This window comes from Natator depressus, chromosome 14 (genome assembly GCF_965152275.1).
Source record: "Natator depressus isolate rNatDep1 chromosome 14, rNatDep2.hap1, whole genome shotgun sequence".
In the NCBI taxonomy this organism is placed as follows: domain Eukaryota; kingdom Metazoa; phylum Chordata; order Testudines; family Cheloniidae; genus Natator; species Natator depressus.
Genome location: NC_134247.1, coordinates 37,800,300 through 37,821,507, shown reverse-complemented (window position 1 = coordinate 37,821,507; position 21,208 = coordinate 37,800,300). Strand labels below are relative to the sequence as shown.

Genomic DNA, 21,208 nt, shown 5'->3' with positions numbered 1-21,208 from the left:
TACCCATGAAAATCCCCAATGAGCCGTTCCCCGAGGACTAGTGTACCGCTCTGACCCTGAGAACATCCCAATGCCAGACGGCCAGGGGCTCCCTGGGAGCTGGAAGTCAGTTTCAGCTGGCTTGACAAACCCAACTCACTGGTGCCATAATCTGTATCTAAAAAGGTGTCATTGGAAACTAATAACTCACTGATCAGTCATATGCTTGCATGAGATACATATGGGCCATACACAAAGAATTAGAAACACAGGCTGGAAATTGTTCTTAAAATGTGTTTGTCGGGCAAGGCTTATGTCACCCCTGCCCTAAACAAAAGAATGTGGTTTTTCCACTTGCTGGAACCTGTCTCCAATGTAAATGGAGCGAGGACAATGAAATTACATTTACACCAAGGGCAGACAAAGCCAGCAGGCGAAGCACAGTGGAAGATGCCACTTCCCACTCTCAATGGGAGACGGAAGCAGCAGCTGCAAAAAAACTTCCCGCCTCCTGAAGCGAGGTCATTGAACTTTAGAAACCATAACCAGGACGCAAAGCCAGCTTGGCATCCATTACTGAGCAGATACCACAGGGCCTGTATGTCTGAGAAAAGTGGAACCTTCCAGCCAAGGGGGCTGAAAGTCCCCAGACACTGAATCTAGGCAAGACACCTGCTTCGACCAAGACGGTAACTTACTGCAGTTAAACGTATGTTTCAAAGCATGTTTTGTCTGTAACCTTTTGTTTTGCTTTCACTCTTATTAGACATCCCTTAATCCTAGGTTCCATGGGAATAAATTCAGTTTTAGTTTTACAACAGGTTTCAGAGTAGCAGCCGTGTTAGTCTGTATTCGCAAGAAGAAAAGGAGGACTTGTGGCACCTTAGAGACTAACCAATTTATTTGAGCATAAGCTTTCGTGAGCTACAGCTCACTTCATCGGATGCATACTGTGGAAAGTGTAGAAGATCTTTTTATATACACACAAAGCATGAAAAAATACCTCCTCCCACCCCACTCTCCTGCTGGTAATAGCTTATCTAAAGTGATCACTCTCCTTACAATGTGTATGATAATCAAGTTGGGCCATTTCCAGCACAAATCCAGGTTTTCTTACCCCCCCCCAAAAAAACACACACACACACAAACCCAAACCATCTCAGTGCCATGTGAGTCCTCAGCTAACCAACTTAAAGGTGGGGCTGTGCGCTGTCTCTTTAAGAGAGCTGCAAAGTTACTGTGAGTGCTACGCTTAGGGGGATCTGACACTACAGGGCAGATGGCTTTGGGGAGACTCAGGTTTGGGGGGCGAGTTGGGGTGACTCTGAAAAGAGGAACCGAAGCTGGTGGAAGCCAGTGAGAGGCGCTGGTGCTGTGCGCAGGCTGCTGGTGTGAAGGCTCTGAACCACGGCTGCACAACAGAGAGACACACCCAGGATTACAGGGCAGGCGGAGACACTGGTCTGGGTTGAACCCCACAGCATCACATCACTAGACCAGTTTGACTGGAGACCACCGCGCCGGTATCACACAGCACTGGAATTTGCTGACAGCAAAACAAAAGAGAGACAAGAGATCTAAACAGAAACAAGAGGAAGGATGGAGTCACATGGTCATGTGCAAAACCAAAATCAGAAAGGTTGAACTAGGGCCTACCCTCATTAGAAGTTCTCTTTTCTATCTGATCAAACAGATCCTCACCCCAAAGTTCAGTCTGTCACAGGGAATGCTAGCCCCAAGGAGCCGGGCCCCAGCCTTCCACAAACCACCCTGGAGCAAAGTGAGACCATCTGGGAAGGGGACAAGGGATCCCCGCAGGAGAACTCAGTGACTCAGACAATCACTTTGCTAATGGGGGCTCAGAATCAATAAGATGCTCAGGGTCAGTTTGACTAGGAAGAGTGGGGGAGGGGCAGAGGACATGTGCTAGCTAATCCCCACCACTTCTCCCCCCACAAAAGGCCCAGTGGGAATCAGCCCCTCTCAGTGGTGCTGTCTGAATGCAGTGGGGGCAGGGAGAAGGGGCAGAGAGGGTGAGTGAGGAGAGGCAGCACCTCTTTACCCCTGTGCTCTCCCTCGCCTCTTATCCCATCATCCCCAAACACTCAACAGCCCAGCATCCAGGTTTCCCTGCTTCCCACCTCCACCAGCCCCAACCATTCCATCCCCAGTTTCCTCCCCACAACCCATCGGCCTGGTCCCTTAATGGTTGATCCCCCAGCGCCCTAGGGGATTTGGGGAGGGGAGGAGTTACCAGCTCCAAGGGACACTCCTCCTGCAGGGAACAGCTCCAGGTAATTGGGGGAGCCCAGCCCAGGGGCTGGTGGAAGATGGGGGGTGGGGACAGGTGTGTAGAGTGAAGGTGGGGCCTGGCACAAGTGTCCTTCTCCTCATCACCATGACAGGGGGATCCTGTCTGGGAGGGGAAGGGAGAAGGGGGAACTTCAACCAGGCAGAGGGAGCAGCTGGAGGAGTTTCTCTCTCTCCCTTCCCCCACTTGTGGCTCATCAGCTCAGCAACCAGGGCTGCAGCAGGGAGGAGGGGCTGATGGGGGCTTCTCCTCCTCTGCTTGGGGTTTGCTTAGACCAGGCAGACCCAGAGGGTCACTGACCAGTGCTGCTTGGCTGCTGCTGGATCCTCACCCCAGCGATGGGCAGCTGGAACCTTGGGAGCCAAACACCCCGGATGTGTGTGGGAACGAGGAAATGGGTTTGTCACCATGGCCGGCCCCAGTCAGGCCCTGAGAGAATTTCCCCCATGTGTGGAGGAGTCTCCCATGTCCAATGTGGTGGTAGCTCCACTTGGAGCATTTTCCATGCTAAAGGAAGCAAATCAGGGTCTGTCTACACAGCAACTAGGCACCTGCTGCGGCTGGACTGTGCCAGCCCACTCGGGCTCATGGGGCTCTTTCATTGCTATATAGATTTCCAGGCTTATTCTGGAGCCTCCTCTATAGGACCTGTGAGGTGGGAGGGTCCCAGAGCCCAGGCTCCAGCCCATGCCCCAAAGTTCAATAGGAATGAACCAGCCCTGCAGCCCCAGCCCCACAAGCCTGAGTCGGCTGTCATGGGTCAGCTGCAGGTTTTTCTTTGCTGTGCAGACAGACCCTGAGAGGTCTCTACCCTGAGTGGGTTTGCTGATGCTTTATACTCCCCGGAGCACCAGATGAAGCTTCCCCCACATTCAAAGTCTCTCTCTTGTGAGGACTCGTCAATATATGATAATGGGTGAGCTCTGACTGAATCTTTCCCACAGTCAAGGTATTTCTAAGAGCTTTCCCCCGTGTGGAGCCGCTGATGTTTCAGTGAGCGTTGAGCTGTTCTTGAAGCTTTTCCCGCAGTCCAAGCCTTTTCGGGTTTCCTCTCTTTTGTGGATCATCTCACGTGAAATCAGGTTTGATCTCCACATCAAACTTTTCCCTGTAGTTGAGGCATTTGTGAGGTTTGTCTCCAGTATGGATTTTCTGATGTCTGGTATGGGTTGATCTCTGAGTGAAACTTTTCCCACAGTCGAGGCATTTGTGGGGTTTATCTCCAGTATGGATTTTGTGATGTCTGGTAAGAGTTGATCTCTGAGTGAAACTTTTCCCACAGTCGAGGCATTTGTAGATTCTCTCTCCTGTGTGGATTCTCTGATGTTTAAGAAGGTCTGAGCTGTCACGGAAGCTTTTCCCACAATCCAAGCATTTATGGGGTTTCTCTCTTTTGTGTATCATATCATGTGAAATCAGGTTTGAACTCTGAATGAAACTTTTTCCACAATCCAACCATTTATGGGGTTTCTCTCTTTTGTGGATCATTTCATGTGAAATCAGGTTTGATCGCTGAATGAAACTTTCCCCACAGTCCAAGCATTTATAGAGTTTCTTTCCTGAGTGGATTTTCTGGTGCGTAGTAAGAGCTGATCTCTGAATGAAACTTTTCCCACAGTCGAGGCATTTGTGGGGTTTATCTCCAGTATGGATTTTCTGATGTCTGGTAAGAGTTGATCTCTGAGTGAAACTTTTCCCACAGTCGAGGCATTTGTAGATTCTCTCTCCCGTGTGGATTCTCTGATGTTTAAGAAGGTCTGAGCTGTCACGGAAGCTTTTCCCACAATCCAAGCATTTATGCGGTTTCTCTCCTTTGTGGATCATCTCATGTGAAATCAGGTTTGATCGCTGAGTGAAACTTTCCCCACAGTCCAAGCATTCATAGAGTTTCTCTCCGGTGTGGATTTTCTGGTGTGTAGTAAGGGCTGATCTCTGAATGAAACTTTTCCCACAGTCGAGGCATTTGTGGGGTTTATCTCCAGTATGGATTTTTTGATGTCTGGTAAGAGTTGATCTCTGAGTGAAACTTTTCCCACAGTCGAGGCATTTGTAGATTCTCTCTCCCGTGTGGATTCTCTGATGTTTAAGAAGGTCTGAGCTGTCACGGAAGCTTTTCCCACAATCCAAGCATTTATGGGGTTTCTCTCCTTTGTGGATCATCTCATGTGAAATCAGGTTTGATCGCTGAGTGAAACTTTCCCCACAGTCCAAGCATTTACAGAGTTTCTCTCCTGTGTGGATTTTCTGGTGTGTAGCAAGGGCAGATCTCCGAATGAAGCTTTTCCCACAGTCTAAGCACTTGTGGGGTTTCTCTCCTGTGTGGATTTTCTCATGTGAACTAAGGGTTGATCTGTGGGTGAAACTTTTCCCACAGTTGAGGCATTTGTGAGGTTTATCTCCAGTGTGGATTCTCTGATGTCTCAGAAGGATGGATCTCTGAGCGAAACTGTTCCCACAGTTGAGACACTTATAGAGTCTCTCTCCTGTGTGCACTCTCTGATGTGTAATAAGGTGTGAGCTCTGACTGAAGCTTTTCCCACAGTCCAGGCATTTATAAGGTCTCTCTCCTGTGTGGATTCTCTGATGAGTGATAAGGTTCGATTTCTGATTGAAGCTTTTCCCACAGTTGACACACTTATAGGGTTTCTCTTCCTTGGGATTTGTCTGAGGGGCTGTGTTTTTCCTGGGGTCCTTGGATCCTACCCCATATTCAACGGATTCATCCTCTTTCTTCACTGGGTGGTTTCCCCGCTGCCTCTCTGATCTCTGCTGGCTCCTCCAAGCTTCTCCCTGTTCCAAGGTTTGGGAAAAATTCCCTTCAGCTCCTCTCAAAAAGTTCCCCTGCAGTTCCACTTGCTCGGGATCTTCCTGTTGTGGATTCTTCCCCTTGTTCTCACTCATCATCGTCTCATCAACTGCTAGGGGAGAGAGAGAATCCGGACAGGAGTCATTCCCTGTGGCGGGGAGAAAGGATAGAACGGGGAAGAGCACAGAGGGAAAAACACTACACAGTAACTGTAGGGGAGATGGAGAAATTGGATTCTGCCTCCACAACCCATCTACACACTGCCAGGCAAGAAAAGTCAGGGAGGAAACTCCATACAGCTAAAGGATGGGTGGGAAGCCATAGGTGATCTCTGCCGTGATGATACCATACTGGCTGGCTACAGCCTGACTGGGTGAAGTGAAACACACCGCAGGGAGCTGGCTAACAGCCCACCTTTGGGAGTCCCAGCTTTTTCATTCACTTGCCAGATGGTTTGTGAGTCAGTTTCACCAATTCCTCACCTGTGCGGCTGCCTCTTGGGATCTCCGATTCCTCAGAGGTCTGAATATCCGGGACCCATGGCTCTTCCCCTTGTTCCAGCCGGGTGATCAGGTCAGGTTTGAGAATGGGAAATCCTGCTCAGGGAGAGAAATCAGGAAGATGAGGGTGTATTTCGAGTATTGATAGTGTATTTTTCACAAAGAACATCCCTGAATATTAACCTGCCCCGTGCTGAGCTGGGGGATTGTGGAATCCAAAAGAATGGGAACATGGTTGATGTAATTACGCAGATGTGGAATGTTAACAAATTGGGACATGGCCTCTGAGCCCCCAGGGAGAGGCAGATGTCTGTCGGGGAGGAGCTGTCACAGCATCGATGGGGGTTTCCAGGATCTGTGCACTCTGGGGGACTTGCTGATTCAGACACAGTTATGACGTTAAACCCCTGCCTAGTTCTAAACCTCTAGAGCCCTCTGGCCGCAGCCAGTTCCAGCTATGGGGGATCATAGGGGATGGTGAGTGTAAAATAAGAGACACAAGGTGGGTGACATAACACTCCTCAACACTCCAAACCCAAAGTATCTTTTCTTGGGCCAACTCCTGTGGGTGAACATAAGAACAGCCTCTCTGGGTCAGACCAAAGGTCCATCTTGCCCAGTATCCTGTCTACCAACAGTGGCCAATGCCAGCTGCTTCAGAGGGAATTAACAGAATAGGTGATCATTAAATGATCCAAAACAATAAAAAACAAGCTTCAAAAGCTTCTCTCTTTCATCAACCAAATTTGGTCCAATCAAAGGTACTGCCTTCCCCACTTTGTGTCTGTCTATCATGGGATGAACAGGCCCACACCAACAGTACAAACAAGTGAGAAATAATACACACAGGACAATACCCTGCTTCTGCCCCTTTGAAAACTGGATGGATGGGGTGAATTAGCGTGTCCATTAGGTTTATGATTCCCCGATCCCATTGGAGGTGGCATGAAGATGAAAGTCTCTCTTACACTAGATCTATGGACTTTGGGATCCACTTGCCTCTAACCTAACTGAGCAGAGAACAACTGACCAGTTTCATACATGCAGACCTCCCAGCTTGTAATAATTAAGGGCACAGGAATCCCTTACCCAGTGAGGTCACCATCTCGTAGTTCTCCTGCATGACGTCCCTGTAGAGGGCTCTCTGAGCAGGGTCCAGCAGAGCCCTCTGCCCCTGGGTGAAATACACAGCCACCTCCTCGAAGGTCACCGGCATCTGAAACATCAGTTCCCGCATTCAGCACCTGCTGCCCCAGTCGCAATCCCACTAGTCAGGGGGAGAAGGCCCAGAGAAGCAGAATCCCACCCTCACCCTGCTCAGAGCAGCCAGGAGGCTTCAGGGGGTGGGAGAAGGTGAGAGCTGCTTGTTCCCCCAGCACACGGAGCAGGGCAGAGTCTTCTCATTTCCCACTCGCCTGCCAGCCACAGGCTGATATGGGAAGCAGAGCTCTGAGCCGGGGGCAGGGACAGGAATCCTGACAGCTTCCCTTCGTATTTCACAGCAGCCTCTGGCCAGTGGGGTCAGGCTCCAGCACTGGGAGTCTGGTCACTTTTCCCAGCCCTGCCCAGGGGGGTGTTTCCTGGTTCAGAAATGGGGGAATGTTCCCCCCTGACCATGGGCCTGTTCAGAAAATCAGGCCCAGGTTGAACATTTCCCAGCAGGTTTATCACATCCTCGCCCCTCCCTGCCTCACCCTGTGTCTTTCCTGCCCCTCCTCCTCTACAGCAACCCCCCCTGCAGCTCCCTGAAAATCCCCTACCTGAGCTGGCTCCATCACAGCCATTTCCCTTCCCTGTCCCCTGGAAGACAGGTCGATCTGGAGCGAAACGTGGACGTGATTCTTCAGCCTGTCAGGGCGAGAGGGGCGACGATGGGGGGAGGTTTCAGAAGGGGCTTGAGTCCATTTCACACCCCGATTCCCCCCTGGCTCTCTTCCTGCAGACAGACTGGTCCCACAGGATCCAGCTCAGGATTTGGTGAGGGCAGAGCTCGGGGCTCCCCCTGGGGCTGGTTCCAGCCACCGGAGAAAGTCCCCTCCTGGGCTGGGCACAGAGGGGGATTAATGAAGGTCTCTCCCCAGAACTGACCCCACTGGGGGAGCAGCAGCTGCTCAGTCTGGACTCCCAGATCACAATGGAGGAGGCAGCAGCATCTGCCCCAGGAAGCTCAACTCCAGGGCTCTAATATCAGGAGCAGACAGAGACATACCAGCCTCCTCCTCTCCCTTAGCAATAGCCAGAGCCCTCTAGTTTGGTGACAACACCTGATGAATGAGCTGCCCTGGACTCCCCCAGCAGCCACCAGGGACATCTGATCTCATCGGCCCAACTGGACTCACCCCCTGCCAGAGCCAGCAGTGACTCCGGTCTGACACCGGTGTGGCTGAGATCTGAATCCATGGCACGGGGAAGCTGCCGTTGTCCCTCTCACCACCGCTCTCCCTTTTCACTGGCCTCTCTCTCCCTTCCCCAGCCAGCCTCCTCTTGCTCTCCCATTCCCCCTCCGGCCTCCCCAGTCCCCTCTCCCCACATCGCCCCCTTTTCCTTCACTAGATCCCACCACCCAGATTTCCCTCTATTCCAGCCCTGTGTCCTGTGGGCTCCACAATTCTCCCCCATACAGTGATCCCCCTGCGTTGCCCCATTCTCCATGCAGCGCCCCCCCTGCCCCCTCCCGCCCCCTGCCCGCTCACACATCCCTTCCCACATATAAATCCCCTCCTGTCCTCCCACCTCCAGTCCCTCTTCAGCCCCCTCCCGGCTCCCTCCCACGTGTGGCTGTCCCAGCCCCTGGCTCCCCCCGCCCCGCACACACCGGGAGCTGGCGCCAGCTTTCCCGGGCCCGGGGCAGGGAATCGCAGCCAGCTCCGCGGGGAGCCGCTTGGGGCCAAACCCGCCCCCTGCAGCCCGGGGGTGCCGGGGGGGGGGCGAGTCTCTCTTACCTTCCCTCCGAGCGGGGCCCCCCTGGGGCAGGGGCCGGGCCAGGAACGGGGCCCTGGCCGGGCTGGGGGCTCTGCCCTGGGAGAGGCTCCCGGGGAGCAGCGGGCAGGGCCCGGCTGGAGGTTCCCCTCTCCCGGCTGCAGCCCGGGCTCCGGGCTCCCAGCACCAGCCGCCGGGGCTCGGGGATCTCGCTAGGAGCCAGAGTCCCCGCAGCGGCAACGAAATCCGAATCCGATTCACTTGCTGGCTCGCAGACAGCTCCTCCTGGGTCCTAGCGACAAGCGGATTCCACCGCCCTGCAGCCCCCCCGCCGCCACAGACCCTGCCTCTTGGGGGCCCCACCTCCCCTTGGCTCCCGCAGCTTCTCTCCGCATCAAGGAGGCATCGTGCACAGAGGCCAATGAGGCTGTGGGAGGACAGACAGGAGACCCAGATCCTGGGGGCGGGGGGTTCTGTGGGGACTGGCCATTGTTCCAGAGTGTCCCCAAGCCCACGCCGCTTCCCGCAGCTCCCATTGGCCGGGAACGGCGAACCACGGCCACTGGGAACTGCAAGTGGCTGTACCTGCAGAACAAAGTGTCTCGCGGCCCACCAGGGGCTTACCCAGAACAAGCCACAAACCAAGTTTGGGAACCACTGATCTACAGGAACACAGAGGTGATGGGGGTCCTGGTCCTAGAGAGACAGTCCAGAGCTAAGAAGAAGTCTGGTGGCACCTTAGAGACTAACAGATTTATTTGGGCATAAGCTTTCGTGGGTAAAACACTTCTTCAGATGCAGTCCAGACCTAGAGCTGCAGGCAACACGTTTCTCGATGACACTGACTCTGTCTGTGATCCACTCTGGTAACAGACTGGCAAAGGGAGCAGCTGATCAGAGCTGGTCTCTTCTCTCCACACCAGGCTCACTGGCTACCAGCCCTGGGCCAGAGATACCAGCTCGGGTCATGGAGGTTTCAGAGCTTTGCCACCAGGTTCCTGGAGTTATTTGTAGGGCTGGATTAACACAACTCTAGGTTCTAGGCCAAACCTTCTCATGTCTGCCCCCCCCCCCTCCGACCAGGGATCCCTTCTGCTCCTCTCTCGGCTGGCTCCCCCATGTGGGCACTGACTGCAGCTCCCTCTAACTCACCTGCATATCACCAGCAAACTCCAGCAGGTCTGGTTCAGGGACTGGTGCTCTGCCTACTCTTGCCCTGGTGCACGGGGATCACAGCACAACTCACTCCATTTCGACCCTGGCCCCCACCAGGTGCCGACAGCACTCACTCGAGTTTGCCCTGGTGCCCCCTCTTCTGAAATGGGGGCTGGCCTGGGACATTCCAGAGTGGGCAGTGGGGCAGCCAGCACTGCTCCTTCTCCCCAAGGAGCAGGCTCCTGTGCGACCCCCAACACACACACAGGAATAGGGTTTTAGGTACCTGCCTATATGGCCTGTCCCTTAATCCAGCCCTGACTGCACTGGATCCCTCCAGGGTTGGGGGTCTGGAGGGGAGGGGAGTGGGGGGAGTTGGTTCAGTAGCTGATGTATCCAGAGGTGGGAAAGAGAGACAGAGGAGTCTGCTCTCAATCTGTCTCTGTTTTTTGTCCTGGGTCACAAGCTCCATTGGGATCTGGGAGCTTGGACTGAGCAGCTGCTGTTCCCCCAACAGGGTCTGTGCTGGGAAGAGATCTTCATCAAAGCCCCCTCTGTGCCCAGCCAGGGTGGGACATTCACTAGGCCAGACCAGAGCAAGAGACTGACTCTGCAGTCTGGGGGTTGGGGCACTGTCTGGGAGGGCCCCGTCCCCTTTCCCAAGGACTCTGCAATGAAATCCAAAGTAAAACAGGAAATGGGGGAAGCCTGACATTGGGAGACCCCATGGTGAGAGCACTGCCCTGAGAGCTGTGGGTATCCCCTGAACCTGGGTCTCCTACATCAGGTTGGCTGCTCTGACTCCTGGGCCAAGAGTTTACAGGAGGAATCACCCCATGCTCCCTTCTGCTGGTGTTTCTGGGTGGCATTTGACATTATTCTCACAAAAGCACAAGCATCTGGGCCCCAACACTCCAGCAGAGGGGTTCCCAGTGGTGCATTTGCAGGCAGAGAAAGGTGCTGGGAGGCTGCTCAGAGCACCCAGGGCTGGGATTCACACGGCTTCCACCAGCCTCTGGTGCGAGGGACTCATCTGTGCCAGCTGAGTGTTAGCCCCCTACCATTGGGTGTTAGCCCCTACCAGCCTCAGCCACTGGAATGCTCTCCCCTGGGCTACACCAGCCCTGCCTTTGCCCTGCAGGGTGACAACAGCTCCCAGCCCGAGTCCCTTCAAAGTGTGCCCCTGGGGTATCCAGCCCCTATCCCTGGATACCCACAGAAATCCCTGATCTGCAGCTCCCCAAGAAACAGTGCACCTCTCCAACCCTGAGAGCACCCCAATGCCAGAGGCTCCCTGGGAGCTGGCAGTGAGTTTCAGCTGCCTTGACCAGCCCAACTCACTGGGGCCATGATCAGTACCTAAAAGTTGTCACTGGAAACTAACAACTCACTGATCAGCCAGATTCTGGCCTGATATACCTACTGGCAACACATGAAGCATTAGAAACACCTGCTGCAAGATGTTCTTAAAATGTGTTGTCAGGCAAGGCTTACATCACCTCTCTCCCCCAGGCAAAGGAATGTGGTTCTTCCCCCTGCTTGCGTGTGTCTGCAATGTAAATGGAGCGAGGACAATGAAATGACATTTACATGAAGGGCAGACAAAGCCAGCAGGCAAACCAGTGTGGAAGACGCCACTTCCCACTCTCATGGGAGATGGAAGCCGCAACTGCAGAAAAACTTCCTGTCTCCTGAAGCGAAGTCATTGAACTCTGGAAGCAATAAGGACAGATAAGATTATTTCATGGAAGTTACAGATTCCATGACAGAGACCTCCACGAGATTTTCCATTTCAGAGGCGGAGGGTCCCCTGGAGCTCTCAGCCGCAGTGGGGCACCTGGAGCTGTCAGCCACCCCGCAGCAGGGAGGATTGGGCTCTCATCACCCCCCCCCAAAAAAAAAACCCTTGAGCTTCAGTCATCACCCCATAAGCCTCCCCCCATTACTTTTAGTAAAAGTCACAGACAGGTTTCTGTGATTTTTTGTTTATTGCTCGTGACCTGTCCATGAGTTTTACTAAAAATAGCCATGACAAAATGTGAACCTTAGGTATAACCAGGATGCAAAGCCAGCTTGGCATCCATTACTGGGCCGATACCACTGGGCTGAGCTCCTGTACATCTGAGAAAAGTGGAACTTTCCAGCCAAGGGGGTCCAAAGTCCCCAGTCACTGAATGTAGGCAAGACACATGCTGAGACCAAGAGATGGCCTCACTGAAGATAAATGTAGTCACTAGAAAGCACATTTTGTTTGTAACCTCCCTGGCCCTTTCACTCTTACCAGACACCCCTTAACCCTATGGTCAATGGGAATAAACTTATTTTTAGTTTTAAAACAAACCATCTCAGTGCTGCAGATCACAGTGAAGTGCAAGTCGTCAGCTAACCTAACAGGGTGGGGCTCTGCGCTGTCTCTTTAAGAGAGCAGCAAAGTTACTAAAGTTCGGTGAGTGCTACGCTTAGGAGGATCTGACACTACAGGGCAGCCGGTTTTGGGGAGACTCAGGTTTGGGGGGTGAGTTGGGGTGACTCTGGAGTTACCAGCCCCCAGGGACACTCCCCCTGCAGGGAACAGTTCCAGGTCAACTGGGGAGCCCAGCCCATGGGCTGGTGGAAGATGGGGGATGGGGACAGGTGTGTAGAGTGAAGGTGAGGCCTGGCCCAAATGTCCTTCTCCTCATCTCCATGGCAGGGGGATCCTGTCTGGGAGGGGAAGGGAGAAGGGAGAACTTCTCTAGCCGCTCCCTCTGCCTGGCTGGAGTTTCTCTCTCTCCCTTCCCCCACCAGCTCAGCAACCAGGGCTGCAGCAGGGAGGAGGGGCTGATGGGGGCTTCTCCTCCTCTGCTTGGGGTTTGCTTAGACCAGGCAGACCCAGAGGGTCACTGACCAGTGCTGCTTGGCTGCTGCTGGATCCTCACCCCAGCGATGGGCAGCTGGAACCTTGGGAGCCAAACACCCCGGATGTGTGTGGGAACGAGGAAATGGGTTTGTCACCATGGCCGGCCCCAGTCAGGCCCTGAGAGAATTTCCCCCATGTGTGGAGGAGTCTCCCATGTCCAATGTGGTGGTAGCTCCACTTGGAGCATTTTCCATGCTAAAGGAAGCAAATCAGGGTCTGTCTACACAGCAACTAGGCACCTGCTGCGGCTGGACTGTGCCAGCCCACTCGGGCTCATGGGGCTCTTTCATTGCTATATAGATTTCCAGGCTTATTCTGGAGCCTCCTCTATAGGACCTGTGAGGTGGGAGGGTCCCAGAGCCCAGGCTCCAGCCCATGCCCCAAAGTTCAATAGGAATGAACCAGCCCTGCAGCCCCAGCCCCACAAGCCTGAGTCGGCTGTCATGGGTCAGCTGCAGGTTTTTCTTTGCTGTGCAGACAGACCCTGAGAGGTCTCTACCCTGAGTGGGTTTGCTGATGCTTTATACTCCCCGGAGCACCAGATGAAGCTTCCCCCACATTCAAAGTCTCTCTCTTGTGAGGACTCGTCAATATATGATAATGGGTGAGCTCTGACTGAATCTTTCCCACAGTCAAGGTATTTCTAAGAGCTTTCCCCCGTGTGGAGCCGCTGATGTTTCAGTGAGCGTTGAGCTGTTCTTGAAGCTTTTCCCGCAGTCCAAGCCTTTTCGGGTTTCCTCTCTTTTGTGGATCATCTCACGTGAAATCAGGTTTGATCTCCACATCAAACTTTTCCCTGTAGTTGAGGCATTTGTGAGGTTTGTCTCCAGTATGGATTTTCTGATGTCTGGTATGGGTTGATCTCTGAGTGAAACTTTTCCCACAGTCGAGGCATTTGTGGGGTTTATCTCCAGTATGGATTTTGTGATGTCTGGTAAGAGTTGATCTCTGAGTGAAACTTTTCCCACAGTCGAGGCATTTGTAGATTCTCTCTCCTGTGTGGATTCTCTGATGTTTAAGAAGGTCTGAGCTGTCACGGAAGCTTTTCCCACAATCCAAGCATTTATGGGGTTTCTCTCTTTTGTGTATCATATCATGTGAAATCAGGTTTGAACTCTGAATGAAACTTTTTCCACAATCCAACCATTTATGGGGTTTCTCTCTTTTGTGGATCATTTCATGTGAAATCAGGTTTGATCGCTGAATGAAACTTTCCCCACAGTCCAAGCATTTATAGAGTTTCTTTCCTGAGTGGATTTTCTGGTGCGTAGTAAGAGCTGATCTCTGAATGAAACTTTTCCCACAGTCGAGGCATTTGTGGGGTTTATCTCCAGTATGGATTTTCTGATGTCTGGTAAGAGTTGATCTCTGAGTGAAACTTTTCCCACAGTCGAGGCATTTGTAGATTCTCTCTCCCGTGTGGATTCTCTGATGTTTAAGAAGGTCTGAGCTGTCACGGAAGCTTTTCCCACAATCCAAGCATTTATGCGGTTTCTCTCCTTTGTGGATCATCTCATGTGAAATCAGGTTTGATCGCTGAGTGAAACTTTCCCCACAGTCCAAGCATTCATAGAGTTTCTCTCCGGTGTGGATTTTCTGGTGTGTAGTAAGGGCTGATCTCTGAATGAAACTTTTCCCACAGTCGAGGCATTTGTGGGGTTTATCTCCAGTATGGATTTTTTGATGTCTGGTAAGAGTTGATCTCTGAGTGAAACTTTTCCCACAGTCGAGGCATTTGTAGATTCTCTCTCCCGTGTGGATTCTCTGATGTTTAAGAAGGTCTGAGCTGTCACGGAAGCTTTTCCCACAATCCAAGCATTTATGGGGTTTCTCTCCTTTGTGGATCATCTCATGTGAAATCAGGTTTGATCGCTGAGTGAAACTTTCCCCACAGTCCAAGCATTTACAGAGTTTCTCTCCTGTGTGGATTTTCTGGTGTGTAGCAAGGGCAGATCTCCGAATGAAGCTTTTCCCACAGTCTAAGCACTTGTGGGGTTTCTCTCCTGTGTGGATTTTCTCATGTGAACTAAGGGTTGATCTGTGGGTGAAACTTTTCCCACAGTTGAGGCATTTGTGAGGTTTATCTCCAGTGTGGATTCTCTGATGTCTCAGAAGGATGGATCTCTGAGCGAAACTGTTCCCACAGTTGAGACACTTATAGAGTCTCTCTCCTGTGTGCACTCTCTGATGTGTAATAAGGTGTGAGCTCTGACTGAAGCTTTTCCCACAGTCCAGGCATTTATAAGGTCTCTCTCCTGTGTGGATTCTCTGATGAGTGATAAGGTTCGATTTCTGATTGAAGCTTTTCCCACAGTTGACACACTTATAGGGTTTCTCTTCCTTGGGATTTGTCTGAGGGGCTGTGTTTTTCCTGGGGTCCTTGGATCCTACCCCATATTCAACGGATTCATCCTCTTTCTTCACTGGGTGGTTTCCCCGCTGCCTCTCTGATCTCTGCTGGCTCCTCCAAGCTTCTCCCTGTTCCAAGGTTTGGGAAAAATTCCCTTCAGCTCCTCTCAAAAAGTTCCCCTGCAGTTCCACTTGCTCGGGATCTTCCTGTTGTGGATTCTTCCCCTTGTTCTCACTCATCATCGTCTCATCAACTGCTAGGGGAGAGAGAGAATCCGGACAGGAGTCATTCCCTGTGGCGGGGAGAAAGGATAGAACGGGGAAGAGCACAGAGGGAAAAACACTACACAGTAACTGTAGGGGAGATGGAGAAATTGGATTCTGCCTCCACAACCCATCTACACACTGCCAGGCAAGAAAAGTCAGGGAGGAAACTCCATACAGCTAAAGGATGGGTGGGAAGCCATAGGTGATCTCTGCCGTGATGATACCATACTGGCTGGCTACAGCCTGACTGGGTGAAGTGAAACACACCGCAGGGAGCTGGCTAACAGCCCACCTTTGGGAGTCCCAGCTTTTTCATTCACTTGCCAGATGGTTTGTGAGTCAGTTTCACCAATTCCTCACCTGTGCGGCTGCCTCTTGGGATCTCCGATTCCTCAGAGGTCTGAATATCCGGGACCCATGGCTCTTCCCCTTGTTCCAGCCGGGTGATCAGGTCAGGTTTGAGAATGGGAAATCCTGCTCAGGGAGAGAAATCAGGAAGATGAGGGTGTATTTCGAGTATTGATAGTGTATTTTTCACAAAGAACATCCCTGAATATTAACCTGCCCCGTGCTGAGCTGGGGGATTGTGGAATCCAAAAGAATGGGAACATGGTTGATGTAATTACGCAGATGTGGAATGTTAACAAATTGGGACATGGCCTCTGAGCCCCCAGGGAGAGGCAGATGTCTGTCGGGGAGGAGCTGTCACAGCATCGATGGGGGTTTCCAGGATCTGTGCACTCTGGGGGACTTGCTGATTCAGACACAGTTATGACGTTAAACCCCTGCCTAGTTCTAAACCTCTAGAGCCCTCTGGCCGCAGCCAGTTCCAGCTATGGGGGATCATAGGGGATGGTGAGTGTAAAATAAGAGACACAAGGTGGGTGACATAACACTCCTCAACACTCCAAACCCAAAGTATCTTTTCTTGGGCCAACTCCTGTGGGTGAACATAAGAACAGCCTCTCTGGGTCAGACCAAAGGTCCATCTTGCCCAGTATCCTGTCTACCAACAGTGGCCAATGCCAGCTGCTTCAGAGGGAATTAACAGAATAGGTGATCATTAAATGATCCAAAACAATAAAAAACAAGCTTCAAAAGCTTCTCTCTTTCATCAACCAAATTTGGTCCAATCAAAGGTACTGCCTTCCCCACTTTGTGTCTGTCTATCATGGGATGAACAGGCCCACACCAACAGTACAAACAAGTGAGAAATAATACACACAGGACAATACCCTGCTTCTGCCCCTTTGAAAACTGGATGGATGGGGTGAATTAGCGTGTCCATTAGGTTTATGATTCCCCGATCCCATTGGAGGTGGCATGAAGATGAAAGTCTCTCTTACACTAGATCTATGGACTTTGGGATCCACTTGCCTCTAACCTAACTGAGCAGAGAACAACTGACCAGTTTCATACATGCAGACCTCCCAGCTTGTAATAATTAAGGGCACAGGAATCCCTTACCCAGTGAGGTCACCATCTCGTAGTTCTCCTGCATGACGTCCCTGTAGAGGGCTCTCTGAGCAGGGTCCAGCAGAGCCCTCTGCCCCTGGGTGAAATACACAGCCACCTCCTCGAAGGTCACCGGCATCTGAAACATCAGTTCCCGCATTCAGCACCTGCTGCCCCAGTCGCAATCCCACTAGTCAGGGGGAGAAGGCCCAGAGAAGCAGAATCCCACCCTCACCCTGCTCAGAGCAGCCAGGAGGCTTCAGGGGGTGGGAGAAGGTGAGAGCTGCTTGTTCCCCCAGCACACGGAGCAGGGCAGAGTCTTCTCATTTCCCACTCGCCTGCCAGCCACAGGCTGATATGGGAAGCAGAGCTCTGAGCCGGGGGCAGGGACAGGAATCCTGACAGCTTCCCTTCGTATTTCACAGCAGCCTCTGGCCAGTGGGGTCAGGCTCCAGCACTGGGAGTCTGGTCACTTTTCCCAGCCCTGCCCAGGGGGGTGTTTCCTGGTTCAGAAATGGGGGAATGTTCCCCCCTGACCATGGGCCTGTTCAGAAAATCAGGCCCAGGTTGAACATTTCCCAGCAGGTTTATCACATCCTCGCCCCTCCCTGCCTCACCCTGTGTCTTTCCTGCCCCTCCTCCTCTACAGCAACCCCCCCTGCAGCTCCCTGAAAATCCCCTACCTGAGCTGGCTCCATCACAGCCATTTCCCTTCCCTGTCCCCTGGAAGACAGGTCGATCTGGAGCGAAACGTGGACGTGATTCTTCAGCCTGTCAGGGCGAGAGGGGCGACGATGGGGGGAGGTTTCAGAAGGGGCTTGAGTCCATTTCACACCCCGATTCCCCCCTGGCTCTCTTCCTGCAGACAGACTGGTCCCACAGGATCCAGCTCAGGATTTGGTGAGGGCAGAGCTCGGGGCTCCCCCTGGGGCTGGTTCCAGCCACCGGAGAAAGTCCCCTCCTGGGCTGGGCACAGAGGGGGATTAATGAAGGTCTCTCCCCAGAACTGACCCCACTGGGGGAGCAGCAGCTGCTCAGTCTGGACTCCCAGATCACAATGGAGGAGGCAGCAGCATCTGCCCCAGGAAGCTCAACTCCAGGGCTCTAATATCAGGAGCAGACAGAGACATACCAGCCTCCTCCTCTCCCTTAGCAATAGCCAGAGCCCTCTAGTTTGGTGACAACACCTGATGAATGAGCTGCCCTGGACTCCCCCAGCAGCCACCAGGGACATCTGATCTCATCGGCCCAACTGGACTCACCCCCTGCCAGAGCCAGCAGTGACTCCGGTCTGACACCGGTGTGGCTGAGATCTGAATCCATGGCACGGGGAAGCTGCCGTTGTCCCTCTCACCACCGCTCTCCCTTTTCACTGGCCTCTCTCTCCCTTCCCCAGCCAGCCTCCTCTTGCTCTCCCATTCCCCCTCCGGCCTCCCCAGTCCCCTCTCCCCACATCGCCCCCTTTTCCTTCACTAGATCCCACCACCCAGATTTCCCTCTATTCCAGCCCTGTGTCCTGTGGGCTCCACAATTCTCCCCCATACAGTGATCCCCCTGCGTTGCCCCATTCTCCATGCAGCGCCCCCCCTGCCCCCTCCCGCCCCCTGCCCGCTCACACATCCCTTCCCACATATAAATCCCCTCCTGTCCTCCCACCTCCAGTCCCTCTTCAGCCCCCTCCCGGCTCCCTCCCACGTGTGGCTGTCCCAGCCCCTGGCTCCCCCCGCCCCGCACACACCGGGAGCTGGCGCCAGCTTTCCCGGGCCCGGGGCAGGGAATCGCAGCCAGCTCCGCGGGGAGCCGCTTGGGGCCAAACCCGCCCCCTGCAGCCCGGGGGTGCCGGGGGGGGGGCGAGTCTCTCTTACCTTCCCTCCGAGCGGGGCCCCCCTGGGGCAGGGGCCGGGCCAGGAACGGGGCCCTGGCCGGGCTGGGGGCTCTGCCCTGGGAGAGGCTCCCGGGGAGCAGCGGGCAGGGCCCGGCTGGAGGTTCCCCTCTCCCGGCTGCAGCCCGGGCTCCGGGCTCCCAGCACCAGCCGCCGGGGCTCGGGGATCTCGCTAGGAGCCAGAGTCCCCGCAGCGGCAACGAAATCCGAATCCGATTCACTTGCTGGCTCGCAGACAGCTCCTCCTGGGTCCTAGCGACAAGCGGATTCCACCGCCCTGCAGCCCCCCCGCCGCCACAGACCCTGCCTCTTGGGGGCCCCACCTCCCCTTGGCTCCCGCAGCTTCTCTCCGCATCAAGGAGGCATCGTGCACAGAGGCCAATGAGGCTGTGGGAGGACAGACAGGAGACCCAGATCCTGGGGGCGGGGGGTTCTGTGGGGACTGGCCATTGTTCCAGAGTGTCCCCAAGCCCACGCCGCTTCCCGCAGCTCCCATTGGCCGGGAACGGCGAACCACGGCCACTGGGAACTGCAAGTGGCTGTACCTGCAGAACAAAGTGTCTCGCGGCCCACCAGGGGCTTACCCAGAACAAGCCACAAACCAAGTTTGGGAACCACTGATCTACAGGAACACAGAGGTGATGGGGGTCCTGGTCCTAGAGAGACAGTCCAGAGCTAAGAAGAAGTCTGGTGGCACCTTAGAGACTAACAGATTTATTTGGGCATAAGCTTTCGTGGGTAAAACACTTCTTCAGATGCAGTCCAGACCTAGAGCTGCAGGCAACACGTTTCTCGATGACACTGACTCTGTCTGTGATCCACTCTGGTAACAGACTGGCAAAGGGAGCAGCTGATCAGAGCTGGTCTCTTCTCTCCACACCAGGCTCACTGGCTACCAGCCCTGGGCCAGAGATACCAGCTCGGGTCATGGAGGTTTCAGAGCTTTGCCACCAGGTTCCTGGAGTTATTTGTAGGGCTGGATTAACACAACTCTAGGTTCTAGGCCAAACCTTCTCATGTCTGCCCCCCCCCCCTCCGACCAGGGATCCCTTCTGCTCCTCTCTCGGCTGGCTCCCCCATGTGGGCACTGACTGCAGCTCCCTCTAACTCACCTGCATATCACCAGCAAACTCCAGCAGGTCTGGTTCAGGGACTGGTGCTCTGCCTACTCTTGCCCTGGTGCACGGGGATCACAGCACAACTCACTCCATTTCGACCCTGGCCCCCACCAGGTGCCGACAGCACTCACTCGAGTTTGCCCTGGTGCCCCCTCTTCTGAAATGGGGGCTGGCCTGGGACATTCCAGAGTGGGCAGTGGGGCAGCCAGCACTGCTCCTTCTCCCCAAGGAGCAGGCTCCTGTGCGACCCCCAACACACACACAGGAATAGGGTTTTAGGTACCTGCCTATATGGCCTGTCCCTTAATCCAGCCCTGACTGCACTGGATCCCTCCAGGGTTGGGGGTCTGGAGGGGAGGGGAGTGGGGGGAGTTGGTTCAGTAGCTGATGTATCCAGAGGTGGGAAAGAGAGACAGAGGAGTCTGCTCTCAATCTGTCTCTGTTTTTTGTCCTGGGTCACAAGCTCCATTGGGATCTGGGAGCTTGGACTGAGCAGCTGCTGTTCCCCCAACAGGGTCTGTGCTGGGAAGAGATCTTCATCAAAGCCCCCTCTGTGCCCAGCCAGGGTGGGACATTCACTAGGCCAGACCAGAGCAAGAGACTGACTCTGCAGTCTGGGGGTTGGGGCACTGTCTGGGAGGGCCCCGTCCCCTTTCCCAAGGACTCTGCAATGAAATCCAAAGTAAAACAGGAAATGGGGGAAGCCTGACATTGGGAGACCCCATGGTGAGAGCACTGCCCTGAGAGCTGTGGGTATCCCCTGAACCTGGGTCTCCTACATCAGGTTGGCTGCTCTGACTCCTGGGCCAAGAGTTTACAGGAGGAATCACCCCATGCTCCCTTCTGCTGGTGTTTCTGGGTGGCATTTGACATTATTCTCACAAAAGCACAAGCATCTGGGCCCCAACACTCCAGCAGAGGGGTTCCCAGTGGTGCATTTGCAGGCAGAGAAAGGTGCTGGGAGGCTGCTCAGAGCACCCAGGGCTGGGATTCACACGGCTTCCACCAGCCTCTGGTGCGAGGGACTCATCTGTGCCAGCTGAGTGTTAGCCCCCTACCATTGGGTGTTAGCCCCTACCAGCCTCAGCCACTGGAATGCTCTCCCCTGGGCTACACCAGCCCTGCCTTTGCCCTGCAGGGTGACAACAGCTCCCAGCCCGAGTCCCTTCAAAGTGTGCCCCTGGGGTATCCAGCCCCTATCCCTGGATACCCACAGAAATCCCTGATCTGCAGCTCCCCAAGAAACAGTGCACCTCTCCAACCCTGAGAGCACCCCAATGCCAGAGGCTCCCTGGGAGCTGGCAGTGAGTTTCAGCTGCCTTGACCAGCCCAACTCACTGGGGCCATGATCAGTACCTAAAAGTTGTCACTGGAAACTAACAACTCACTGATCAGCCAGATTCTGGCCTGATATACCTACTGGCAACACATGAAGCATTAGAAACACCTGCTGCAAGATGTTCTTAAAATGTGTTGTCAGGCAAGGCTTACATCACCTCTCTCCCCCAGGCAAAGGAATGTGGTTCTTCCCCCTGCTTGCGTGTGTCTGCAATGTAAATGGAGCGAGG

The 21,208-nt window shown here is 53.9% G+C and overlaps 1 protein-coding gene across 3 annotated transcripts in view; it reads right to left on the bottom strand.

Moving 5' to 3' along the window:
* Positions 1-16,779, bottom strand: part of LOC141998425 (uncharacterized) — a 36,061-nt gene extending 19,282 nt beyond the window's left edge. The window contains exons 1-4 of one of the 3 annotated variants that reach the window (XM_074971238.1): positions 16,653-16,779; positions 15,546-15,659; positions 13,353-15,172; positions 3,393-4,924 (exon numbers count right to left, since the gene is read on the bottom strand). In XM_074971238.1, the coding sequence (XP_074827339.1) occupies positions 3,393-4,924; positions 13,353-15,172; positions 15,546-15,659; positions 16,653-16,779 (3,593 nt within the window). Of the gene's footprint in view, positions 1-3,392; positions 5,209-5,578; positions 5,693-6,685; positions 6,813-13,352; positions 15,173-15,545; positions 15,660-16,652 lie in introns of those variants that run through there. The other 2 variants (XM_074971240.1, XM_074971239.1) reach the window with 2 other exon arrangements.
* Positions 16,780-21,208: the final 4,429 nt, after the last annotated feature.